This window comes from Ptiloglossa arizonensis, chromosome 13, assembly GCF_051014685.1.
Source record: "Ptiloglossa arizonensis isolate GNS036 chromosome 13, iyPtiAriz1_principal, whole genome shotgun sequence".
Classification (NCBI taxonomy): Eukaryota; Metazoa; Arthropoda; class Insecta; order Hymenoptera; family Colletidae; genus Ptiloglossa; species Ptiloglossa arizonensis.
The window spans coordinates 11,618,393-11,643,213 of record NC_135060.1 but is presented as its reverse complement, the minus strand read 5'-3'; the positions used below and the strand labels follow the sequence as shown (position 1 = coordinate 11,643,213).

The following is a 24,821-nucleotide window of genomic DNA, read 5'->3' as shown; positions in this document are numbered from 1 at the left end:
GGCTCGCGCAATATTTTGCGTAAGCGAGAAAAATACAATAACAAGGAGCGACGTTGACTACCAGCGGAGGGTAAGTGCAATTGCATTTTACGATGTCTAAATCGAGGTAGAGTGAAATGTTTTCCACGGAAGAGGAATCGACTATTTTTGGCGAGAGGATCGAATCAACTGTTTTTGCAAAACGTATCGCGTCACCGTGGAGGCGTTTATCGCGATATTATGCGCGCAACAAAGATTCAAACTACGGACTCCATTCTGTAAAACATCGCCCACTCGCTGCCAGTTTCGGAGCGAGTCTCGTGGATACGTTTGTTGAATTTGATTGCTTTAGAGAACCGTTCCGGTTGAATGATGTCACGAACGAGAATACTCCGCGTTGCGTGCCCTTGTTTAAACATCTACGATTCAACGACTGACAACTTTTCGAAAATAGTCATTCGTAATCAACGCGTGACGAACCCTCGCGAAGATATCACGATCGAAGAATTAGCAACCGTATTCGACAAAAGAAACTACAAGTCTTTTTTGGTTGTTCGAGCAGTCAATCGCACCGTAATTCATTATTTTCTTCTTTCGAGGATACTTGGAGTACAAAACTTGGATATTCGATTATTTCTAACTTTCCAAGCACGTTCGTTTTTCGGTTCCTGTATCAATTCTACGACGACTCGTGATTCTATTCAAGACCTTTCGATGTCACGTGTATATTATAAAAATCAGCAAAGAATGTTCTCGTGGTTTCATAATATATTTATATCTCTGCCTATAAATTTCCATCGTGATAACGCTACTAGTCGTTGCTAATTTAATACGAAATCGTGACCAATATCGAATTAATCTCTTTTAAGAATTCTGATCGCTAAATCCGAATTCCATGCATCTCCGATATGCACGCGAGGCGAGGTCACGATTAGGGACGAGAACGGTTCCCTGGGAAAAGAAACTATACTTTTCGCCGATGATCGATCAGAAGCGAGTTCCTATTTGTTCGTTTGGATGGAAAAAATGGAAAACACTCGCAACTGTGAAAGGACAACGTCTCTCGACTTACCTTGATGTTCGATTTGTTCTTCCTGGATAACGATTTGAACCAGCCCTTTCTCTCGGCTTCCTGTCCCTGATTTTCCCTAGTGAGGGTGTTACTCGACTCGCAAAAGGTTTCCTCGTCTCTGGTGAGCGTACCCGTAGATCTCGACAGCCTTGTCGGCCTGGGCGGACTCGGACTGCCGCTGGGAGTGGATAGGCGTCTGCGTTGGCTGTACTCCTCCTGCGAAGATACGAAAAGTATACACCGTCGTCCAGGAATTCGCATTCGTTTCGAAACATCTCGAAGTTACTATATTCGTAACGCTGCGTATCGTGTATTCGTTATTGATTATCACCGTTCCGTTCGATCGTTATCGATACACTTTATTATTCGTGCGCGCGCTGCATTAGAACCCGATATCGATCCGACTCGTTCTTCTCGCGACGACGCGAAAAGGTACAACGCGAATGTTTCTCTTTCTTTCGAGTATTTTGCGCAACGACGAGCAAAATCAATTTTCAATCGATACTCGTCTTTGAAAGAATCGCGAGTTTCGCGAATCTACATGTTATCGATTACGTAATTGAAATTTCAACATTTCGGTTCGGTTCACGAAGTAGGCCCACTTCGAGAACTACCGTCGTAGCAACTCGTTCAATTGTGAAAGAATCTTACATCGAGTGCTGGCATTTAGTTACGTACTGGTATCTTCTTATCGCTGAAAAGATTCGTAATACATTTAGCAGTATCGATTGTACGAGATACGAATTACTAATAAACTAATCCTGATAAAAATGATCCAGAGACGAAGTTTAGCACGACGTCTCTATGATTCGTATCGATACAATTTCACGATTATTGATCCTGATCGATCGAGCAGCGTCTCGTGTTCGCTGGTCGCGACACCACGACTGAATCGTACTCCGACGCGAAGTTCGTTGCATAAATTCGCGAACACTCCGTCGAAGGTAGAGTTTATTTTTAGAATTACATTAGAGTTCGAGAGCAACCTGTCCCATAGAATATCCAGAGCGGGGCGTTTCTCGACGTTGGCATCGGCTCGGTCAGCGATCGAAACGAGAAACAGTCTCCTCTTTCGCGTGCATTTACGCGGAGCATTAAGATCTTCGATGTACCGTGCCGGCTGAAGAGCAAACGGGACCCCATTGCCGTGGTAATCCGATCAGAGGTGAATCACGTGGGTGGTATAACTTGATTCGAGCATTGGTAGCTGGAGGGGTTCGGTTCTTTCGTTCCTTCCAATTATTCCGTTGCCCAAAGTCGCGGGGAGGGAAATTAGATGGAGATAATGATGGTTCCCGTGACCGACTATAAGGGGGGAGGGGGTACCGGGTCCACGATCATCGTCGTTTCGTTCCTAGCTGGCCGAGAGATCATCGCGAACAGCGTCGACTACGCCGCGCAAAACTCCGAGAAACGCGGGACGCGGGCAGACGCGTGTCCGTTTCATTCTCGACGACGTCTACGTCGTCATTATTATTATCATGTTTTGCATCACCACCATCATCAACGCTGCCACCTCCGTCATTTTACCCTTGGTCCCTCGTATGCATAACGTGCCGGGAACGGAGTGCTTCGGGCGTTTTATCGCAACTCTGCCTGTTTATTCATCGATACTCTACAAAAGACCCGGCGGTACAGCAAGTGAACTACCCAGCCTGTGCTCTATCCGTATTCAGGTTCTGAGAAAATGCTGGTCTTGGTAGAAGAGCGCGATCCCCGCCGGGAAAATACGTTTCTCTATCCTTGGCCGACGCGTTTCTTCGGTTTGACTTAATCGCGTCCGATTCTATTCGAAATTACGTAACACGGTCGGTTCGTTATCGATGACGATCCTTGACACGCGTTGACAACCATCCTGATTTCGAAGATCCATCCTGCATAGATTTCTTTGTCATCTATACTCGCCATACTTTCGTTTCGATCGGTTTGAAAGTTTGTTCAGGAGTCTACGTAGCGTTATTCGTGTATTTTGGTTAATTTTTTTGAATTTTATCAGGTTGTTCGGAAAGTCATTTCCTTTTTTTTTTTGTCAAAATGAAACACGATTATTTTAGAGTGTATAAACATTTTATTAAATTATATATTCTCCATTTTGGAAAACAAAATGACCTTTCGAACAACCCAATATTTTATTTCCTTCAAGGGCTGGGTGACCCTTTTTTTGGTACTACGGGCCTACCCTACCTTGGCCTACGATTTAAGTTTCGATAACGCGTGTCATAATTGATAGCAAGGTCGGTCACTGTGCTCGTAAACGCTAAATTTTCTTCTCGAAGACATTATACATGGGTTTCTTTTTAATATTTTCAAGAAAATATATTTAAACTTACGAATGTGGTCAAGACTCACCCGTGGTTCTTCCGTTTGGTCCGATTTCCTTACCACGATATTGTAGGAAAAGTTCCCGAGATATCGAGTCGGATAGGTTTTCCATCCCTAAGTTCGATAGCTGCGACAATTACGAGAAAGGTACTTCTCCAAAATGTTTGCAAGAACCACGTCGTACAAAAGTTCGAATCGAAGTCGGTGATCGTCACTCGGGAATGTTCCCTCGTTAAAATGAATTAACATGGTCTCTGGAAAAATGTTTCGACGAGGTAGGGGTCCAATACGCGAGTGCACTTTCGAAGGATTGGCCCCCCTTTGAAAAATAATCGCCGGAGCGAAGACATCGCTCTTAGGGGCAACTTGGCGATTCATGACGAAGAGGAGGTCGGTAATCCAACAATATAAAAGCATAACTCAGGTGTTCTTCGGGTACGTTCCTAGGAGAGGCCGAAAGACGCTGGCATCCGGCAATACACCTGCACTCGTTATATATTCCAGCAGAAGGGGGCACGCGGTGTTCCCGGCGCGGACGGCGCGAAGGACCGCGAGCTACGATCAAGCGAGCGGTGCATGCGTTACCAGCGGACCTTTCGATACGCAATATAATAACATATCGCGCGTACGCGGCCGTGGCCCGTACCCACCGCATAAACTCTTAAATGACTCACAATGAATAGCCCATATCGCGGAATCATCTGCATAGTACAAGCACGGCGCGCTTCCCTCGTACTCTCCATATATACGAGCAACAATATCCCGTATGCTTTCCATAACGAGTCGTGGCACGTACCGACGACGACGACGACGAGGACGACGCCGCCGACGACGACGACGACGAAGAAGAAGACGAAGAAGAAGAAGACAACGACAAAGAAGAAGACACCGACGAAGAAGAAGACACCGACGAAGAAGAAGACGACGACGAAGAGAATGACGACGCTGACGACGACAACGACGACGACGACGACCGTGAGGAAGAAAAGGAGAAAGAAGACAACAGAGCAGGGGTTCTGTACCCTGGAGGCATTGTGACCCACGCACCGCCCTGTTAACTCTTACAGCACCGCGGCACCGGTCCTTCCTCTTCCACCGTTTTCTTTCCTTCTCGGTTCATTCTTCTTTTCCCTCGTCTCTGCGCGTCGACCTCCTCTACACACTCCAGCTTCGTCCGGAACGCGTTATACGCGGCTACTCCCTCGCAGAGACTGGCGTGGGCCGCCGAGATTGGGCTAGGTCGGTTACGTTCCTAAGCGCAACCCGGCCGTCCGGCTCGCCGCCATCGGGCGCGTGCACACGCGTGCTGCACGCCTGCACGCACCAACGACGATGCACCGGCATCCCCCACCACACGCGCAACAGCCCCTTCGCGCGTGTACAGGGTGTTCGCGCTGTTATTGGCCGATGGTTTTCTTTACGGTGGTAAATACAACGAGAAAAGAAAACGGTTTTGGTATCGTTGTCTGGGGAAGGGGGTGGTAGTGGTGGTTTGAAATAATTTTACAAATTTCCGATAAGTTTCAAACGACGAGCAAGATTAAACATTTGGTTAAACTCTTCTTATGAAATTACACACTTGTCGTGCGTTGTAATTACCGATAAGATGAATTTGATAATAATATAATCTGAGGATGAATTTGACGATAACGATATACGCGCTTCGGTATTTTTTTTTTTGCGAGAATTTCGGCGGTTTAAAATAATCGCAAAAGTTTGCGATCAAGTTCGATTTAAATTGTTTATAATGGAAGAATTTAATTCATAACGGGATCCACCTGTTTCAGTAAGAGAACATCTCGAACTGTTTTTAAAAAACGGTGCGCTTGTTCTAATATCCCAGATATTGTTTTCTCAAGTGACTACGACGTGCGAATTAAAGCAACCAAGATTTACTCTTCGAAGTACCGATACGCAATTACGAATCACCCCGTATATTGGAAACGAGGTTAAGGAAGAACTAAAGTCCCAGGACTCCGTTGCTTGACCCCGCTTCCAACGTGTACCAGATTTTCCTCATTGTTTCCGATTCTTCAGCTCGCATAGCCTGGATTAGTATTGTATCGCGACTCGTTCGATTCGTCTCGATTTTCGTACAATGCTGAAAAAGTATAGGTTCCAAATTAAAAAGAATTAAGGTCTTCTTTGCAACTCGAAATTCATTCTATATTTCGAAGACCGATTCAAGTCATCGTACTCTTCGTGAAGAAACAGTAAAACCCTTTCCTCTTTAATTTTTTTTTACATACGACTCATTTATGGAAAAACTGCCAACCAATAATGGCGCGAACACCCTGTATGCATATTTGAGCGTGTATCGTAACAGGCCGCGCGCTCTCGCCCTGTTCATCCTCGACGCATAACTCTGCAACATTAAACCGTCCGCCGTAGGTCAGCGTAGATTACGCATAAATCCAGGGGAGAGGCGATTTACGACGTCAACCGACACCCCTTTTAACCCCACGGATTTTCTCTTCCTTTGTCCGAGCGAGCTTTTTGGCGGGAAGAAGGAACCCATTAATGCGCCAAAAGATTCTGCTCGGTGGTTGACAAAAGAAAATAGAACCTCGGCAGAGAGAGACGGCTCGCGAGTATCCAATTGATTTTTTTTATCGACTACGGAACGAATCGTTTCAAGGGTTGTCGCTCGTATAATAAACCGTTTTCGAATTATTTTCTTATTTACGATAGTCAAAGAAACATTCGCTAGATCGCTGTAATTAAATTTTATTTCACGGTCCAATGATTTACAATTGGACATTTACCGTGTACATTAAACGCAAAATAGATTACAATCACCGTTTTGTACATTTCAGTCGCAGAGAACATCAATTTTGACGTTGAGGTCGATTCCAACCATCAGCGTATTAACCCCAATAATTCTAATATGTTCTAATCTCGAGTAGTCGTGTTCTTCAATCGGCTGTGTACTCTCCCTACCCACTCGGCTGTTAAAGATGATCACCGCTCTATCATACTAATTCATAAACCGCAGTATATCGATAACAATTTTTCCAGATGTTGGTCGTAAAATTCACCATAATCGTCTTTTCCTTTACATGCGCGCGAACTAGCCGCGAGTACCGAGAATACGGTCGCCCGACGTTTACCCCTAACTATATTTCGCATGCCCCCGGTACTAATACGGTAAGATCGACATTAACATCTACAAGATTCTCATCATCGATAACACGCAACGAAGTGGGGCTCGAAATCGCCGCGTAAATCCTCCCAATTAAGCTTCTTCCCACCCTCTCGAACCGCTTCCCGGGAAACGCACACGTTTTAACGAAGTTGATCAGCATCTATGTACGCCGACGAATCTTTTTCCACTTTCTTTTATCTTTTATTTTCCTTTTCTTCTTCTTTTCTTCTCGTTCGGTGCGCGACGCGACGACGACGGCGGTTGTGGCGTGCACGCGCGCGCGAGCGCGAGCGCACAAGCGGGTGCACGCGGACGCGGCGTAAATCGGTTGTGTAGCAAAAAACTGTTCATCTTAAATGGAATGTACGCAGATTGAAACTAACTCTTCGTTGGATCCCGCGGTTTTGCTATTTCTTTTGGAATCGGCGTGGCGAGAGCCTCTCGGGAATTACGATGTGGTATCGTAAAACTGAGCCAGCTCTTGGGAGTTTAAGGGAATTGAAAGCGGAGAGAGAGAGAGAGAGAGAGAGAGGGGGAGGAGGAGAGCGAGCAGGCGACTCAAAGGGAGAAACAAGAAGACGGGTCGAGGAGGGTGGAGGGGTCGAGGAGGGAAGAGAATGGCGGAGAAATAGAACGCGCACCGTATAATGTCGGCGCGATAAAAAGTATAATGAGAGGGGGATCCCGCCGCTGTAAGTACAAAGGAATATTACAGTAAGATCTGTAACGTGCAAAGCCGCAAAATAAACGAATCGCGCGTAATGGGGTATCGGCGCTCTCGTCCCACCACACCCTCTATCGCGGTTCACCTGCACACGCGTGCAACTGTGTAACCACTGGCCAAACAGACCTGCAAGAACGGTCTCAAGGGCCGAGCGATCGGGAAAAGTGAAAAAAGATCGGGGGGTGGGAGAAGGGGAAAAAATTTCGAGACGCGATACAAAAAGCGTCGATCTTGGTTATCGTCGACGGAAGGGGGGAGGTTGGATCTCCGGTATGCGCAATCGGAAGAAGAATTCTATATGCTTACTCGTGAGCCTGGCGAGCCTTTCTACGGGACTCTCTCGCGGTTGTATGCGATGTATTATTGTTTCAACGAAGCAAGTCACGGATTATTTTTATTTCATCTCGAGGTCGAAGAAGAGACGTAGCGGTCAGAGTCCATGGACCACTCAACGTCGAAAGAGCACCCAAAAATGGTAAAGCGGTCAAAGTGAGACGCACAGCTCAAAGTTAACGTAGCATTCAAAGTTGATGGTACACCGAAGAATCGATCGCGGCCCAACGATCCGCGAGGAACACAATTTTTTAACCACACGGTTATCGAAACTCACGTTTTCTGGAATTATTGCAAATTTATGTAACGCGTTCTTTTGCAACGGACTGTAGGTGTTCTCCGGATGTCTCCCGTAGTCGAACGGTGCTAAACGACCCACGTGTCAACATGGTTCTTTTTTTCTTTCAATGGTCGCTTTTTATACAGCGAAGGTGAATATGACGGATAATTGGCAGACTTGTAGGGAAAGTTCGACTAAAAAATTGTCCCGTGATTCGTAGGAATTAGCCTGCGAGGATTAATGGTTCGCGGGACGTCAAGCTCGAGTAGATACGGCGTAGACGTCTGTTCGAGAATCCCGGTGTACGTTTCCCTCGATGCGCATTTACGCTCGGTGATTGCTCAATTTGCGCAGTGCGTGGTTTACGACACGTGGTCAGAAACGAGACCTTCGATATCCGAGAGCCGAGTTGTCCGGTGTGACCGTTTGCGAGAGGAATTGCCAGGTTGCGGTTCCGTGTCCTTTCGATACGCATACGGCCTAATTTCGTACCAGCGTGTATCTCTTTTCGATGGAAAAATCGGTGCACGAAAAGAGGGATATCGATCTCTTCGAGCACGATACGCGCTCGTAAGGTTCTTGTTCTTGCGGAGCGCGCAAGGTCGTCCGCTCCGGCGTTGCAGCTCATGGTGGCAACGCCAGCACGAGGTTTCTAGGAGGTTGGAGAGAAGAGCGAGAACGCCGGTAGAAAACCGGATGCACACTTTTGCGCCCGTGTTGCACGGACCAGCGACCACCACCGCTGCCATTAATAATCGAAGGTCCACGCCGATGGGTGGGTGGGTGGCTGGTGGTGCGGTTTACTTTCTTTGGAACAACAATACTTAGGATCGTCCGTGATACACTTGCCCGGCTGTCAATGGGGGCTACGCCGTGGCATGGGAAAGTCCGAGTTCTCGAGAGATCATTTCAAGACTATTCGAGCGAATCGGTTGGAACGCCCACGGATGGGTTGGCACCCTGCCCTGCCCGTGCATGTTCCCTTCTACACGTTCTCCGTGTACACACACACGTGTACAAGCGGGCGCACGGGCGCCTCGTGTACGCGAGACACGCGTGTTCGTATGCCTCCATGCGCTTGTACTTGTATCTCCATCGGCGCTTATAATTGATGAAATGACACCGGGGTAGGAAACGGACGGCCATGACTATCGGACTTTCGCGATCGGCCCGAGACCGCCTCAAGAACTTGCTACACAGTCCGCGGAACACAGAGGAGAGGCAAAAGAAGAAAAAGAGTAGACACCGATGAGTGTCAGCGAGAGTGGGGCGAACGCGGCGAACGGTGCGGAGCGGGAAGGGAGAGTGGAAGCGAAGAAACTTCGAATGAGAGCGACCGCCTTGGTCGGTACCTCGCCGATGTCGATGAATATTAATTATTCCGATCGTGACGAGATTCCGCCAGCGTCCTCCCGTGCCTGAATAACCGGCTGCTGATTGCAGCCTATTTGCAAGTTCGCACGACTCGCTCCGTCTGCCCAGGCATCTGTCCCCTTGTGTCTCACGAAAACGACTCGTAACGCAACATCGGGTAAATTATTATTGACAATGTCGACGCAGACTGTCGACTCATTTGGATGCTCGTTTCAACATTGTATCCCGGTGCTTTTTGCTCGCGCCGCGTCTCTACGCGTATTACCACCGGGCATATTACCTATCTATTGTGGGGGGGAATCTACAATTGAAGTTCTATCTATTTTTTTACTTTTCTCTTTTCTTTTCTTTTCCGACCCGGAGGGATGCGAAGAAACGCATCGAGTACGATTTCTCTTGTGTCATGATATATAAATGTGAATGAAAAACATTGGTAGCAGCGATTCGGTGAAGGGGTCGTCCATTGCGAAGACACGAGTGACAACTTTGCTGCGTTTGATTAAATACGAGCCTTGCTAATTCAGACCGATTCTGTACGTGTACATCGTTCACGGCCAAGGGTAATTTTACTCGGACGTTTCGTTTTTATCGTGGTTAGTCTTTCTAAAAATTCAGGATACAGGTATCACGGATGCAAGTTCTCGTACTCTGATACATTATTTTATCTATTGGAAGTTCGATGTCGGTCATTCGCGTTCAATATGGCGGCGAACGCGTTCGACGAAAGATCGATAAATTTTTTATTAATTTTCGTAGCAACGCGCGATAGAAATTTCTTCGAAGACCTAGCTGGTAAAAAATCAACTCGCGTTTTTCTCTTCGAACAAGTTCCAGAATAACGCGGACCAAAGCCCCGGGGTTCTCACAGCTGCTCAAAATGCTCGAACCTGCCTCATTCTCCAGCGCGGAGTCTTCTTAACCACAAAACCAATTCTCATGCTACAGTATCTTACCACGAATTTAATAGCGCGCGCACACAATACACGAACAAACGCTGCGCACAAACGGCGCAATTGTTAAGACATCGAGCCAAGTTCCCTCGTCACCCTACGTCGTTAACCATCTTGAAATTATAAAAAACCGTGAGTTCTGATCGAGCCGTGCTTGCCCAGAAAAACGATCCATTGTGAATCGTCACGCCGCGTGGTTCCCGCAGTGACAAGCTGCATCCTAATCCACGGTCGATACTTAACGTCGTAGGTATACAGGGTGTCCAAGAATACGTGGAATAGAACCAAGAGAAGGCAATTCTTCTTGAGAAGTAAACGTACGACTTTAGTTTCTTGGTTTCATTTTCGTGGAAACGCGAAACAGTTTCAACGTTTAAGAAATATGTTGCACGAAGCGGTTAAATGTTTCTTGAAAACTGATGATCGAAACTCGATGCGATTGTCTGGAAAATCTCAAACGTGCACGAAATTCACAGAGGAACCACGACTTTGTATTTTTTACGAGGGACGATCGTTTTGAACATTTACCGCGGGAAGTGTATCGTCTGTGATGGTAAAAAAGGTAAAAAATATCTGTTCCGATTCAGGGAGAATGCGATACCACGAGCAAGTAGAATATGGACATAAAGTAATTTTTGCTCGGTGCAATTGTTGCGACCCGGTACAACTCGCGATTCCTTTCAGGACCGATCCGTGATTGTACAAACGTCGTATCACGGTTCGCGAACCGAGAGTATGCAGTAAGATTTTTTTAATTAATTACACTCGACAAAGACGTTCTCAATGGTACTGCCCCATTTTTAGTATCAACTTCATGGACGACAGGTCGTTTCGTAATCCGTAAGGAACTATTGCGCAACGAAATTGTATTTTCACCTATTTGATTTATAGCTTATTTCTGCAATCTCTCGATTGGATTATCTTCGTAATATATCCACCGATAGACCGTAGCGTGGTTCACGGTTACCTACGAGCGGCGCAAAGACATTCCCAATGATATCGCTCCATTTTTAGGATACACTATTAACTTCGTGTACGACAGATCGTTTCATAATCTATAACGAATTATTGCGCAATGAAATTATATTGTCCCCGTGATTTATAGCCTATTTCTGCAATCTCTCGATTGGATTATCTTCGTAATATATCCATCGATAGATCCGTACCGTGGTTCACGGTTACCTACGAGCCGCGCAGAGACGTTCTCAACGATATCGTTTCAATTTTTAGTACGCGTTATTAACATCACGTGGACGAGGGACCGTTTCGTAATCTATAACAAACTATTACGCAACGAAATTGTATTTCCCCCCGTGATTTATAGCCAATTTTCGAAATCTCCGGATTTGACTATCTCGGTAATATATCCATCGATAGATCGTACCGTACTTCACGGTTACGTATGGACCGTGCGGGTAATAGAGCCGCTCTTAGTTGCGGGAAAGACTGTATCTGGTTGGTATCTCGTCTCACCCGTGGCGGCATTAGGTTGCGAGCACACACGGTGCCATCTACACACGACCGGGATTCGCGATACATATTGACCAGTCGGCGCAGCGAAGACCCGCCGCCGTTTAAAGACGCTCTCTACGGGTAGTTACCAAGGGAAAGATGTATTTGCCGGTGCCACCTACTACAAACCGACCAGCCCCGACACGAGGATTTTAAGCCGGTCGAAGTCGAACGGAAAGAAGAAGATATAGATAAATAGATAGAGACGGGGGCGGGTGAGAGCGCGTGAGCGCGAGTGGGATACGATACGGGGAAGAGAGAGAGAAAGGGAGGAAACACGGCGCGCAACGCGGCAGGTAGAATCGTATCGGCAAATTGCAATCGACGACCGCCTTGTCGGCAACTACTCGTGGCGAGAGGAGGGCGCTCGCGAGAAAGAGGGAAAACCAGTTGAAAACGGAGCAGAACGGAGACAGAGAGGTTATCTACTATCCTGCAAGTGATACGAATATCCGGCATTGTTTAGGTCTTCGGGGCTAAGAGTTATCGGCCGTGAACGTTCCGGGAATCGCAACCCGCTATTCCCATTGATACCTTCCGCTTTCCATACGCGTGGGCCGAACGATCTATATAGTTGAAGCTGTCGGATAAGACCAGGTCAGTTCGTACACGTTGCCGGGGACGCAACGATCGTTCTCAGACTATAAATCGTAACGGGTTTCCGCCGAAACAACGCGCTATTATTTCTAAGTAACGACCGGACACGATGGAAAGTCAGCGGTAATCCGATGTTTCTTCCGCGGATCGGGACTGGAAGGAATCGTTATCGCGCACATCGGGAACGGTGAAATTTACGACGAACCAGCGACTCGTTTATTGCGATACTTGTGCATTGTTACTTTGGACAAGCTTCGAAAGTAATATCGTCGCGACACTTTCGGGATTTTCGATATTCCTTTAAGAATCGAAACCAACGAATTTTAACCAATTAGACCCGACGAGTACGTCGCTGGTAAATGTACGATAAATTGTTTGCGTTTCGCGGTAGAGAAACACAGAATGGAAGATATTTCTCGATTACTTAGAGAGTATAAGACGAAGAGGGAGTAGTAATCGGTATGGTGAGGGTAGCCTTCCAGTGACCCTGAGCAGCCAATTGATTCTGTTCCCACTCTAATGTCTAGGTATACGGGTAACAAAGTTGCGATAACTTGGGTACACGCGCGATACGATTACACGATTAAATACGGTTAACCAGGGATTGTACAAAAATGCGCAAGTTTTCGTTTTAAATGTTTAAATACGTTGCTTGCGTATTGTACGATACTTGACATTGTAATCTGAAATATCCCGGTTATTTCTAACGGTACGGAAAATAGTGAAGTAGTTTAAAAATGACAATTTTCGAGAATTTAAGGCGACGTAAATCTGTTCACGTGGAAAATATTGTCAGAGACATTTAATTTGGAAATATCTTACACATTTCTCGCGAATGATCGTTTTTGGAACTCCGTTGTATAAATCATCGCCAAAGTTACGTTCCGTTGTTAGAAAATAGTCGGTGCTCGCGTCTTTTGCTCGGATTCCAACGACAGCTCGAGCACGAGAGCCGAGCGGATGTTTTCGCACAGGACGAGGCGCGGAGGATTCGTTAATGGTACAACTATTTCGAGAATCTCGCGATCTCACGGCTGAGAACCTTTTAACCTCTTATCTATCTCGCCCAACCGCGCTGTCGGTGAGCGTTTAAAACACTCCGGCAGTTCAGGAGTTGATGTTCCCTCGCAACGGAGTTTCTTACAATGCACTTCGTTGTTATTGTTATTGCGGCGTGTACATCAGCTCGGGAGTATAAACGATACACCGGCGGCCGTCCGTGTAACAGACTGTGAGAAATCATCATCGTGCCGAGAAGAACGAGAAGAAGAGGACAGCCAGCGCCGCGTTTGCCCTCCACCGCGTATCTTTCTCGTCTCAACACTGAAAAAGACGTCAGGAGACGTCTACCCCCGGGAGGCACGTAGTGCCTCGGCTGCGTGTTCTTCCTTTCGCTTTTGATCTGCATTCATTTCGGCCCCACCTACCGGAAGGTAGTTCCCCCTTTGAATCTCTTCCTCGACGTTCTCCTCCAATTTTTCGTCGCGATCGTGCGTTTCGTTTTACATTCAATCGGTACACGAATCGAACATTTATCAATTCTCTCTTCGCGGTTAAAATCGAGTACGATTCTCTCACGATGTGTAAACATTTTGCTCGTTTATAATTCCGGTATCGATTTTTTGCGGAAGTTGGCGAGCATTCCACGGAGGTGAAAAGATCAGTCTCGGATTAAGGGGAACGTGAACCTTCCTCCAGTAATTTTTATCAGTCGCAGGTCTTGCGATTGTTGACTGAAATATTTCACTCGACGAGACTTGTAATTCTTTACGGGATTGATCATTCGAGCACGAATATGAATCTAAAGTAAAGCGAGCACAAATATCAAAATAGGTAAATGTTGAAACTTGTCGAAAGATCTTTTAACGCAAATGTGACCCGTGGAAAAATTTGCAAGCGTTACGAGGAGCATTGTACAAGCTTCTAAAATGTACCAGTCCTAGCAATAGATTGAGAGCAAAAATGTATAATAAAATTGGAAGCTCGAATTGGTGAAAGACGATAATCCCAAGTGGATTAAATATTGTAGAGGGTGCTTAAAAATGATAGTTACAAACGTTACAGTTGGCTAGAACTCGTCGAAAGAAACAGACTTGTTCCCTTCCGGTCGTAAGTTCTATCATTTTCTAAAGTTTGTACCTACAATTTACAAATGCTCCGTATCGATAACGGTAGATTTCAATGCACGAGTCTAAAATGATCAACGTTGAAGCTTCTTCTCGTCGCGAAACGAGTGAGACGTTTCATCGTATAATATAGAATCTCACGCGCGTCGTTGCCAAGATCCCTCGTAATTTATATTGTATTGTACAAATTAGGCCATAAAAACGATTAGTACGAACCGCTTCATTAGCCACTTTCTCGTTCGTTTACGAGCGCGAGTAAAACCCCATTATTCTGAAATTGGACGGTTAATGAAAGCGCGGGAGGTAGTGGGAGGAGACCGGGAATAAGGGTACCACTAACCTTTCGCGATACTAACGAGACTAAGCTTGTGGTATGCCCCGTTTCGTAGTGAAGCGCAACTGTAATCCGTTTTTAGTGGCTCATTAGGAAACACGGATTTCCTCGAGCGTCGTTCTTTTCCGCGTTCCAACTTACTTCAGGTACGTGTAGCTCGGTATGTCCTGATCGTTTTCGAGTACGGTTTATTTTTAACGGATCGAGTCCAGCGGATTCATAATTTCTGTCTCGGGAGGTTCAATTTGTCGGATATCGTAAAATACAGAGATTCCCAGTGCATCGGTAACGCCCTCCGCTACTGTAGGGAGAACGAAAGAATAATCGTAAAAGGAATCGCGATTCCTATTGGATCAGACGATCTAGTCGTACTTTGAAAGATCTGCGACCGCGCGAAAATTACTCGACTCTGTTCACACATTACTTAACGATGGTACAGTATTACATATAATATAAATACTCTGGTGCAGTTACTTTTCTTATATATATACTTTGTCTAACTAAAAAAGGGACTTGACAAAGCTACGTGATTGGACAAGGTTGAAACGATTCGGCGCCGAATCTGACTCGAGGTCCTTTATCTTTCCTGTGTAATTAAACAGTGTTAATAGTTGTTACATATACAAGATAATTGATTAAATAGAATTGTTCAATTTAGATAATCTTTCGCGAGTCGAGCAACGTTCGAGAGTACGATATTCCAGATTATATACTTCTACGTAAGTAAAGTTTCGAATTCACGCATAGTCGGTTTCCGAATTAACCTTAAGCGTTCGACTTTGTTTTCGAAACCAATTTAGGTGTATTCGAGTAACGAGAAATATCGAGAAATTCCAAAGGTAAGGTAACAAACTGTTTAGGGAGGACGTATCGTTTTCTAGGGTTACCGAGCTTAAGGAGAAAAATCGGTAAGGAAACGTTCCCAATTTGAAACGGTCACGTCGTACCTACTGTTTATTCGCGAGGCTGTACCGATCGAGTGGAAACGTCCACCCTCCTGGCACGAAGCAGCAGTAACCTTAGTCGAGGATCTAGATGCGATCGTTACAATGTCGGCCGAGACAGAGTGGCGTAAGTCGCGGTCGCTCGTCGGAATAGATGTTACCGTCAGCCACTACGAGACACCTCAGCGATCACGCAGAACGAAATCGTTTATTTACCGAATGACAGACGCGCTTATTCATCGGCGGGGTTTTTAAATAACTCGGTATTAGAGAGGGAAAATCCCGTCAGACGATCGACTTTCGTTCAACGAACAGTCGAAAATCGTTCGATTTTAACACTAGAGCTACCGACGGTGAACGTATTACTATTTGTATCAGACTACGTACTAGGTTGTTCGATAAGTTTTGTCGACCGACAGTGAGCCTCGTAGAAGCTAAAGCAAACTCCGTTAAATAAAAAACTGAAGAAAATAGACGCTACGAATATTGTTTCGATAATTTTTGTTTTCAAAATTTAAGCAAAATTTACAATAAGAAATATTTTGTACTCTAAAAAATGAATAATCTTTATTCTTTTCCGATTGCTCTGGAAACTTTTTACAGAGTAGAAATTTGTATCGACGGATGTCTCGAAGAAAAACGATACTCGGAATCGAAATTGCAACTGTGTTCGAAGGGGTTCGAAGAACAACCAGAAAAATAGAGCGGATCTTTCAACGTATCGAAGTTACATACGAGAACGACATTATTTATGGAATGACCTGACAATTTGCGGGACGATAGCGATCCGCGTCAAGAATAGCTCACTCTAAGAAAAGGGCTTCCAATTGCTTCCTGGTTTCTCGATAACAGCCTCCACCCTGCCTCGGGACGATAATTCCGGATTAACAACAGGACGTCGGTATCGATTGTTTATCGTGTGAAAGCCGTCCGTGAACGATCGTCCATTACGTTCGCCATGTTGCACGTCGTTCCGCTGCTGCGGAGGGATGGTCTCGAACCTTTCTCGGTATCTGCCCTCGGTAATCTCCTCGCAATGAAGAAGGCACTCTCCCGATCCGGAAATTCACGGAATATCGGTTATAAACGCGATACATTGCAAGAAAATAATAATAAAGCGAGCCACGTCCGCGTCCCCTTTCGTCGACGTTTGAAAATTGTAGGGACAGCGGTTTTCGAACAAATTGGCGGGAAAGTGAACTGTTCCGTTCCGTTCCGTTTGATCGCGCAGCATTCTTTTCTTTGCAATTTTCCGTGTAACAAAACATTTTTACCGAAATGTATATTGACTTGACAGCAATGATACACATTAAAGGTTTAAGACCACTCTTTGAGTAAAATTGATCCAAACCAAATTCGTAAGGGTAATTTAATAATACAGAAAAGTTGTAACATATGTCAAGGAATGCAAAGAGTAGTGAAATACGGTAAAACGAGAACTCGAGGTAGAAAGTATTGGCCGTTCAAGGCCACCGAGTCTGTTACCCCCACCGTATCGTTCGTCTTCTTCCTCGTATAGTTTCAATCGCTTTTGTTTATATTCGAGCGGCAGTGGGGGTAAATCCGAACGTATATGCTCTGTCTCCCCACCAAAGGGGTAAATTGACGTCGAAATATGGGGGTTGCGAGAGATGCGAAAATAATGTCCGCAGAACGATCGACTATTGAAAAAATAATCTCGAGCGATTAATTTGTTAAACGTTGTCACAGTTCTCAATTACCCTTTTCATAAGCGTACAAAGATAGAATTCTCCTACAATGTTACTCGACCCTTTTGGATTACCGCAGGGCGATAGGACAAAGGTTCAGAATCCCCGGAGGTTTCGGAGTAGGAATCAGAATTCAATGACGCAGAGGCGACACGGTATTCGGATTTGCGACGATCGTCTCTGAATGGAAATAAATACTTCGTTAGAGGGGTTGCAACGTTACGATTGTCGCACTTCTCTGGCCGCATTGAGGGACCTCGAAGTTAACCATTAACCGTGAAAAGAGTTCGAAGACAACCGGCGAGCGTGGCGAAAGTCCGCGAAAGGAAGTTGCACCGAAGAACACAATGGAGCAGAATGGTTTCTATGTAGATAGCGACGCTAAAGAAGAATGGCGTAGTAGAAATCGAGCCATAGACAGAGGGGAAGGGAGAGGAAGAAGAAGAAGAAGAAGAAGGAGAAGAAGAAAAAGAAGAAGAAAAAGAAGAAGAAGAAGAAGAAGAAGGCGACGATCCCGCGGAAGAAAGAAAAGGGGGGTACGCGAAAGCGGGAAAGAGATATTCGAGCTTCGGCAGACCACAATAAATAGCCGTGGTATCGTGTTGCGAGTAATTGAACGGGGCTTCATCCGTGGTGCATTAAGTATTGAAAACGTGCTGGATCCGGTGAGACAGCGATGGTAAGACGAGGGGGGAGGGGGTGGCGAGGAGAGAATGGCCAACGGAGGAGAAGAGGCTCGAGGAGGTACTGTCCGTACGTTTGTCCGTTGTTGTCCAAGGGTGTTGTGTACGGTACATAGCGGAGAGGAACTCGAAGAGGAACCTCTTTCGCTGCCGGCGCATAATGGCGCTGATCCTAGGGCCCTGTACGCTACGTGAGGGCAATACCGTATTGTTATTTGTTGGGTTAGGTACTGGTTGCTCCCAGATCAAGTACCCGCGTGTCTGAGATACAGCGGGCTCCGGTACTGGAATAATATCGTGCTCGCTTATTGTTGCCGCTCGTTGCAGATAGATCATTCTATTATCGAGATAGGGATACACGCGCGAGCGCGAGCGCGCGGTCCCGCGGTCCCGCGTATGCGGTACACGGTTCGCTCGCATGGGATTCGCTCGCGCGCGAACCTGTTGCATACGTACACCTATGCGAGGATTTCTTCTTTGAAGGAGGTCCTCCGTGTCGCTCCACCGTGCGCGATCCTCTCCTCGTTCGTTCGCCGTGTTACTTTAATTGACTTTCCGCGTATGCGTGGCAGCTTCCGCGGACGAGACGCGATGTTGTCGCTTGATTGAAATGCTCACGGAACGATGAACTCGAGCAAATCGAGCGGAGCAGGAGCAGGAGCAGCAACACCAGCACCAGCACCAACGAGCGACTACTCGCTACGAGCGCCACGGTGCGACGTGGCGGTCGTGTGACCGAGAAAGCGGCCTCGCCGCCGGTGGGATCGTCGGCGGTGGTTTATTTCAGGCCGTGATTTTTGCCCAGATACGAAATCAGCGGTAGCGAGATTCTAGAATTGGCATCGGATGATGGATACGAATCGTTAAGATGATATCGCCGTGCCGGTTCATCCGTGCACGCGCAGCCCCTGGCAGCGCCTGGGTGATCCGTGGTGTCGCTTAAGTGTTCATTTGGCTCTCCTCAAATTGGCGATATATCACCGGACCCAACGCGACCAACCGATCGAAGATAGTTGGGAAAAGATCGAACCAAAATAGAAGAACGGACGCGACATTTTTCCAGGTCGTTGCAGTCGTCCGGAGATAGGATCGGTATTCGCTGGTACGTATGGTTACCTACTTGGTTCTCCGAGCGGTAAAAATAAATATACAATCGTCTGGGAGTGCTGCACGGTAGTTGCACCATTACCGAAAAACAAGGGTTTCGCGAGGCGAGACGTGTCAGTCGCGTGTATTTGGAAAAGACGAGTAATCGAGACGATTGAAAGGTTAAGAATTAGAACGAAAGGGAACGAACGCGTGTAAGAGTATCGGGCGCGAAAGAAGCGTGTTCGAGGGTAGTTGCTGTAAAGACGCGTGCAGAGAGGACGCAGTAGATGCGAAGACGCGTACAAAGACGTAGATAAAGAAGAACCGATTTTAATATCACGTTCTACCGTAACGAACTATCCCACAGTGGAATATCAGCGCGAATCACGGTCGAACGTTTTCTCGAGACACGCTTCAACGCCGCTCGCGGAACTCTCGACGCGGTCGAGCCATTCATCGAACCGTTGCGATACTCGCCTAAATCGAGCGAGGAAAAATTCGAGATAAAGGAGGCGCTTACGTCTCTAACGATGTATTCCGAAGACACGCTATTACGGAGATGACACCGTTTTGTCTCGTTTCGTGCGAAGCGAGCGCGCAATCGGTACGGTCGAAGACCATCGAACATTGAAAAGACGCGGGTTAGAGCCGCTAGCTGGTTTACGTAACCGTTAAATCGCGTAACGATTCCCCTGATTACATGCATTCGTCAAGGGATACTCTTCTCGGTGGCGAACACTCATCTTTCGAAGCGACGTTTCCGATGGCGCAATCCACGAGGTGTCGGCGATTAGATTGAATTAGGTTGTGCACAGATTGCCTCGTGCGCTTTCGGATCACGGTTTCTACCGAACTGTGAGAAACCGCTAAACTTTCATCCGCGATTCTTGGTTAATCCCGTAATCAACGAGACCAGAAAGTGAATTCTTATTAAGATTCAAAGCAGGGACTCCCGGTTGCTACTCTCCGCGCAGACCATTTGCATCTAGTATCGTAGATCCCCGCGGACGATACGGCCTCTTTCTCTACGGTCAGTGGCCACGGGGAGCTTAACAGTTTTCGAGGACGCGGAAAACAAAGGCGAAGCGAAAAAAATTCTTGCGTTCAATAACCGTGAAGTATTCGAAAACGCAATACGAACGATCGTCGAGTACATCTCTTGCACGAGAATTACATCTGAAACGATACGAAGCACCGACGAAGAGATTTTTCAAGATACGGGCCTCGAATCGTTCAATCTATACCGCGATCGTACCGTAGCGAAATTTTTAAATATTCATCGGAGATATTTCAACGAAATACGGCGGTCTGATCGAGTCATCGATGGAAACGAGACTTTATCGACGAATACCATTCGACGGAGTTGTGGCGAACATTTTTTTATCGCCGATTTTTTATTTTTTTTTTTTGGTACCGTTGTCGAGACGAGATTTCAACGCACGATCGTCAGGAAGATCGAGAGAAAAGTATCGGACGAAGCTTCGCGTCAGCGAATAGTCCTCGCGAAAAAGGTGCGAGCACCGCAGAGGATGATCGTTAGAGGTCTCCAGGCTTAACTAACTGCGTTCCTTATCTAAATGGCAATAATAATTGGCTGTGAAGCGTATCCCGTATCGATACTCGACCAACGTGCGATGCACTGCCATGGGAACAATGCACCGTCTAACTTATAGCGCGTTCGGTGTATAGGAGGCGTGCAGACATAGCGCTGTCTCGAGATGATAGGTGCGAGGTACACGTTTCTAAAACGAAAGGTGGATAATTCGAAATTATCATTCGCGTCTAATCGATAATAGGTTGCGTTCACGAGAGAGTTCCTGTTTGACATTGCGTTTCAACGCCAAAGGAGTACGTAGCATTTCGATTCTCAACTAAGTGCCTTTTTTCAGTCTAGAAGAATATATATATAAAAAATCTTTTCTTTGTAATAAATTTATGTATTTGTCCTTGAAATATATAAGAAACGTATTTTGGCCTATTCGTTATTGAAACTACTCTCTTTGCAAAATCCTATAGCAATTCAAACCTGGCGTTATTTGATCGATTCACCATGATGGTAGATTTCTAAATGTTTCGAAGAAAGATATTATTTCTGTCATTCTTTTATGTAGGCAATTTAATCGTTCGATGTTTGTAATAGAGCAGTGAAAAATTTGGATCGACAATGTAGCCAATTTTGCGTAATAAAATCGTGAATGCAATATTAGCGCGGAGGTGGGTTGAGTGATTTCAACGCGTGGTAGAGCTACTATCGTCAGGTTCGAAGAAATAAAATTCTGTACACGTCACGAATCCGCATCGAGTTTCGGAATGAAGTAATAAAGAATACATCTCGGACTTGTCAAGTTGTAATGTTGTAAGATCTCTTTGTAGTAAGTTTAACACACCTTTTGTTTTACGAATCGTTAACTCGACTCGTTGCAAAATTACCAGTCCATTGCAAATCTAAAAGCTGGCACATACGTGTATGGAATTTGGTTGAAGAAATTTCTTTTTCATTACGATTTTGTCAAACGATTAAATTTCACTTACGTATAAATATCATTTCGTTTCGCAAATTCCCAAGTACGGTTCGTTAGAAAATTTGTTCGCGTGTCTAAGGTAATCCGACGAATCTAAAATGAATTTGATTACTTGCAAAGTGGACAGACTTTATTCGAAGATGTTTAAGGCGCAGTGAGAAACTTCCATTTATATTTTTAGTTACGTTAGACAGTTTTCCAAGCAATTAATCTCCGAACTACGGTATAAATCTCCCCAAGCGAGAAAATGAGAAAGAACTCCGCGCAATGGCAGCAGGCGCATTTGCAATCATACCTTTCATACGTCTTTAGCGTCTATACAAACACGTGCATGCAGTAACCGCCGGTAAGTTGTTGTCCTAGTTTATTTTACGAGGAGGAGCAGTCACGTATACGATACGCATATTAAAGGCGAAGCTTGCTCGAATGTCGTACGAGGATTTCCAGGAAACACTTTCACAATATACGTTTCGGAATCGCAATGTTTATGTAGAACTGGAACCGTTAAAAATCGTGAGATTGCGCGTGCAAGGGAACGTGGATCTTTTACGCGTCGCGTAATCGCGTCACGGACCTAAATTCAACGCGATACGAGAAAAGATAAGTTCGATGGTTTTTTTTTGTGGAAACCTACGACCGACTGCAAACAGGGGACTAAGACTTTAACGATTTCACGGAGATCTGAAGTTTACTAAAAACGAACATTTTAGAATTTTTACGACAAACTACCCTAACGAGTTTGCGAGAATTTAGGATGCATTAGAAATATAAGAAAAGTCCAAGAGTTAGGTGATCGTAAGGAGACTTTGGAAAGAATCTAGAGTATGATAAAAATCGATGAAAAATCGAATATATAAGAGAAGTTATCGAAACGTAGTTTGATTTTACGGTTTCCATAGAAGAGTGATATTTTGTAGATCTGAATGACTTACATTGAATGAGACTGCAAATAGACTATCGGCCTTCCAGCAGTCCGCTAATTAGTAAAACGAATCACGTAACGTCTGTGCCAATTAGCGCATAAGCGAGCGTAACAATAGCATCGCAATCGTGCTTTGCTAAGTAATTGAGGGGCATGCCTAGCCGCGCTACGGTTAACAATAACGTGCAACGTTTTATTTCCAAGGAAAAGTGATATTACGTTACCGCGCGCGTTTAGAACAATAACAAAGAAGCGGTTGTCAACCTTCGAGCTTGCGTTCTCTTATCTAGAAAAGCGAGTATCTAGTGTTTGTGATACATAATCGTAAAGATTTGAAAATATTTCGGATCGGTAATTTAAACAAAGATTTGTCAAGAATAGTGAATTCCAGTGTTCGTTCAATCGTATCGGTCTCAGGCAGGGTTGCCGGATTAAAAATTTACTATCGGTGTTAAATTTTATATTTATTCGGACTTTGAAATATCTCGCGTCAAATTCCGGTTCTTCGAGTATCCTGTTTCAAATTTAAAAATGTTAAAACGTTGAACCAACAAACGGTCGGACTGACGTCTGGTTTAGTTAGGAGGAAACACAGTCGGAACACATAAAATAAATATTACTTTCTCCAATTAATCGTGTTCGATTTCTTACGCGTCAAGTACCCGTACACCATACTTTCCTGCACGATACTTTCAAATTCGTATCGATCGAATAAAAATTTAACGAGAAGAAAATACACAGATCCGAAGTTTCTCGAAACAATCGAGTAATTGTTTCAAAAAACGCTTCGAATATCCGAAAACGAAGAGTTTCCATCCAGCGTGTTCGTTTTTCGGTTCGCGCAATCGGGCGCGATTGCCGATGTCACGTGTATTTTAACGAGCGTTAAGTTCGTCGAATTGAGCGATCGTTCGATTATTTCGTGCGGGCGTAAAAGAAAGGGATCGAATACGCGGCACGCGAAACGGATTTCCCAATTGTTCCGCGATATCTACACCGTGGGGTCGCAACCGGGAATATCAATGGCGGCAACCGTGCATCCCACGCGATCTCCGCTCAAGATTCACGTTAATTATCGTAAAAAGCCACGCGCCTCCCGTTCCCCACCGGCCGCGCGGGTAGATCGTATTTCCTCGACTGTGTGTACATCGCACGTCCTTTTGTCAGCGAATAGATATCGGGCCGAGGTAGCCACTTAACCGAAGGATCGATCGCTTCTTCGACCGCGTAGTTTCACCAGGAGATCTCTTCCCCCTCGGCCACCGCCGCCCCCCTCTCCTTTTGGCCGAGGGTAATTGAGTTCGGCGAGTGCGCACCGACAAAGTAAACCGTGGAGGCATCACGGTGCCCGGGCGACGTCCCGCGGCCGTTGTCTCATAAAGATTACACGGTGCACGAGTTTCCATAAATATTCATGCTTCCATAATTGCCCTTCCCGCTCCCCGCGCGCCCGGTTGAATAACGACCGTCCAACGAGCATTCAGATTTACCGGCCGTTCCTCCACCTCCTCCTTCACCTCCTCCTCCTCGTCCTCGTCCTCGTCCTCGTCCTCCTCCACCGTCGTCGCTGTCCGAGTGATTTCCAAGCCTTTCCGCGGCGCGTTTCGCTGCCGCCACGATCGCGAGATCTCGATGAATTCGGACGCCGCGCCGATTTACTCGCTCCGCCCGGATGGATCGCGTTACGCTCTATCGAGATCGACCGAGCTCGGGAACAGGAGATTTTCATTTCGTTCCTTCTCTGTCCCTTTCCCTTCCTCCGTGGGAGAAAGTGTTGCTCGAATGAGAGACAGGTTGCCCGATTCGCAACAGTTCTCGTCTTACCGTTGGTACACGACGAACTCGTTCCAAGGTGTTCAGATTCGAACGATCGTACGCTGCGCGCGGAAATCACGTAGTTACGCTCGTTGAGTGTGAGCGCTGAAAAATAAACCGAATCCCTTGGGTACGAAGCGGGGGAAGGTGGTATGAACAAACGATACTTTCAAATTCGTTTCGATCCGATAAAAATTTAGCGAGAAGAAAATACACAGATCCGACGTTTCTCGAAACAATCGAGTAATTGTTTCAAAAAATGCTCTCCCAAAATGGGAGAAGCAACGGGTGTTTCAATCGTATCGTAACATCGTTGTAGGTTATACCTGGTATATGGACACAGTACACCCGTGTTTTCCAACTTTGATTATGATACATTTTCTCCGTTT

General features: G+C 45.8%; 1 protein-coding gene across 2 annotated transcripts in view; it reads right to left on the bottom strand.

The window, feature by feature from the left end:
• Window positions 1-24,821, bottom strand: part of Blo (bloated) — a 214,517-nt gene that overhangs the window by 7,815 nt on the left and 181,881 nt on the right. For both annotated transcript variants that reach the window (XM_076324977.1, XM_076324978.1), the window contains one exon: window positions 1,052-1,267. In XM_076324977.1, the coding sequence (XP_076181092.1) occupies window positions 1,052-1,267 (216 nt within the window). The remainder of the gene's footprint in view (window positions 1-1,051; window positions 1,268-24,821) is intronic.